The sequence below is a fragment of the Trypanosoma equiperdum genome, assembly GCF_001457755.1.
Source record: "Trypanosoma equiperdum strain OVI genome assembly, contig: ctg_1829, whole genome shotgun sequence".
Taxonomy (NCBI): Eukaryota; Euglenozoa; class Kinetoplastea; order Trypanosomatida; family Trypanosomatidae; genus Trypanosoma; species Trypanosoma equiperdum.
In genome coordinates, this window is record NW_027123870.1 from 1,906 (window position 1) to 3,458 (window position 1,553).

General features: G+C 46.9%; 2 protein-coding genes across 2 annotated transcripts in view; both read right to left on the minus strand.

The window, feature by feature from the left end:
• Nucleotides 1–190: 190 nt before the first annotated feature.
• TEOVI_000648400 (centrin, putative) lies at nucleotides 191–739 on the minus strand (the record flags this gene model as incomplete). Its single annotated transcript, XM_067223301.1, has 1 exon — nucleotides 191–739. One exon carries the CDS (start codon nucleotides 737–739, stop codon nucleotides 191–193), a length of 549 nt encoding a protein of 182 aa, XP_067079402.1.
• A 590-nt stretch (nucleotides 740–1,329) lies between these two features.
• The window catches only part of TEOVI_000648500 (uncharacterized protein), a gene marked incomplete at both ends in the record, with an annotated part of 1,221 nt that continues 997 nt past the window's right edge, over nucleotides 1,330–1,553 (minus strand). Inside the window, one exon of the mRNA XM_067223302.1 lies at nucleotides 1,330–1,553. Within this exon, the coding sequence (XP_067079403.1) occupies nucleotides 1,330–1,553 (224 nt within the window).

Genomic DNA, 1,553 nt, shown 5'->3' on the forward strand with positions numbered 1-1,553 from the left:
GTGGACGCACATTTCGTCATTTTCACCTTTATTCTATGAATGTCAACAATAGCAGTGATAATTTTGATGATAGCAGTAGAACTCGCTCTATTCACCCCCGTTTCCGCGTACTTCATCCACCGTTACGCCCACCGGATCGGGGGAAGGGATAAATTCGCACGCCAACTCCTTGAAATCACACCCCTTCCTCTCAGTAGTCATCATCTTCCAGCATGATGGCAAGGAATTCGTCAAGATTAATCTCGCCATCTTGATCTGTGTCGAACTCGTCAATCATGGCTTGCAATTCTTCATCCGTCATGTTCTCGCCCAATTCTCTTGCAACCCTACGGAGGGAACGCAGAGATATTTTCCCCGTATTGTTCTCATCGAACAGTTGAAACGCTTTGATCATCTCCTGCCGTGGGTCCCGTTGAGCAAAGCGTTCGGTCATCAAATCAGTGAATCCCGCTAAGTCCATAAGTGGGTTATTATGCTGATCCCGCGCCGCGCAGTCTTGCATCATGCGCAAGACCTCCTCTTTCTTTGCATCAAATCCAAGTGCCCGCATGCTAACCTTCATTTCATGCGCATCGATAAGACCGTTCTTGTCGGAGTCGAACAGCTCGAATGCTTCGCGAATCTCCTGTCGTTGCTCATCCGTTAATTCAAATCGGCGCTTACGGGGTGCGGGAACGGGAAGATTTGTCCGGATAGGAACGGCTAAGCGGTTCCCAGTGGCAGGACGAGATGAGGACATGGCACTAACCGTAAAGACTCACTCCTCCTAGTTAATGTAACTATGTCACTTCTATGAGAACTAAAGTTGTCAATATGTGACTTATCTTGCGATGCGTCGGCAACGAGAGAAAACGTATATGATTACAAATGTCAACCGGCTCTGTGTTTCCCCACAACTGTAGTGGATGTTGCTGATGGCGCTTGCGTTATCGTAGAGACTACCTGACTTTCTCCTCTTGTGCCCCTAGATTGTAGTCGCTTCCTTTACGGCACGATACACACGAATGCGCCGAAAGATACAAAAGAAAGCGGAGAAAGATTTTTTAAAAAAAAAAAAGAAAAATAGGAAATCGTACGTTAGCGTAAAGGTACCGTGTGTGTGTGTGTGTGTGTGTGTGTGTGTGTGGAGGTGAGCGACAATTGGATCGGTGCAAATGAGAAACCCAAAACAGGAATCCTTAACGTATATCATTGTGAGCGAGTGCGAGCGTTCATGTAAAAGAAGTGAAAGCTGGTGGGTCGTGTAATAAGATGCGGTGAAAAGTACACAGAACTGCCGAACTCCTCACACCGCTTCGTGACCTCAAATCGTCCCCTGTTCTACAAAACTCAGAGCCAGTGTTTGATGCGGCAACAATAACTGGTAACAAATAGCATTCCTCCCCCTCCCCAGTGGAAGAAAGGCAAAATTGGCCACATCCAAATACTGGGTATACAGTGCCCCAACCAGATAACACAGAAGCGACAATAACACTTGAAGACGCCGACCAGGGCGATGAAATGCGACCTGCAGAGTACAGTATGTAGAACGCTACGTAGCGAGAAAAAAAAAA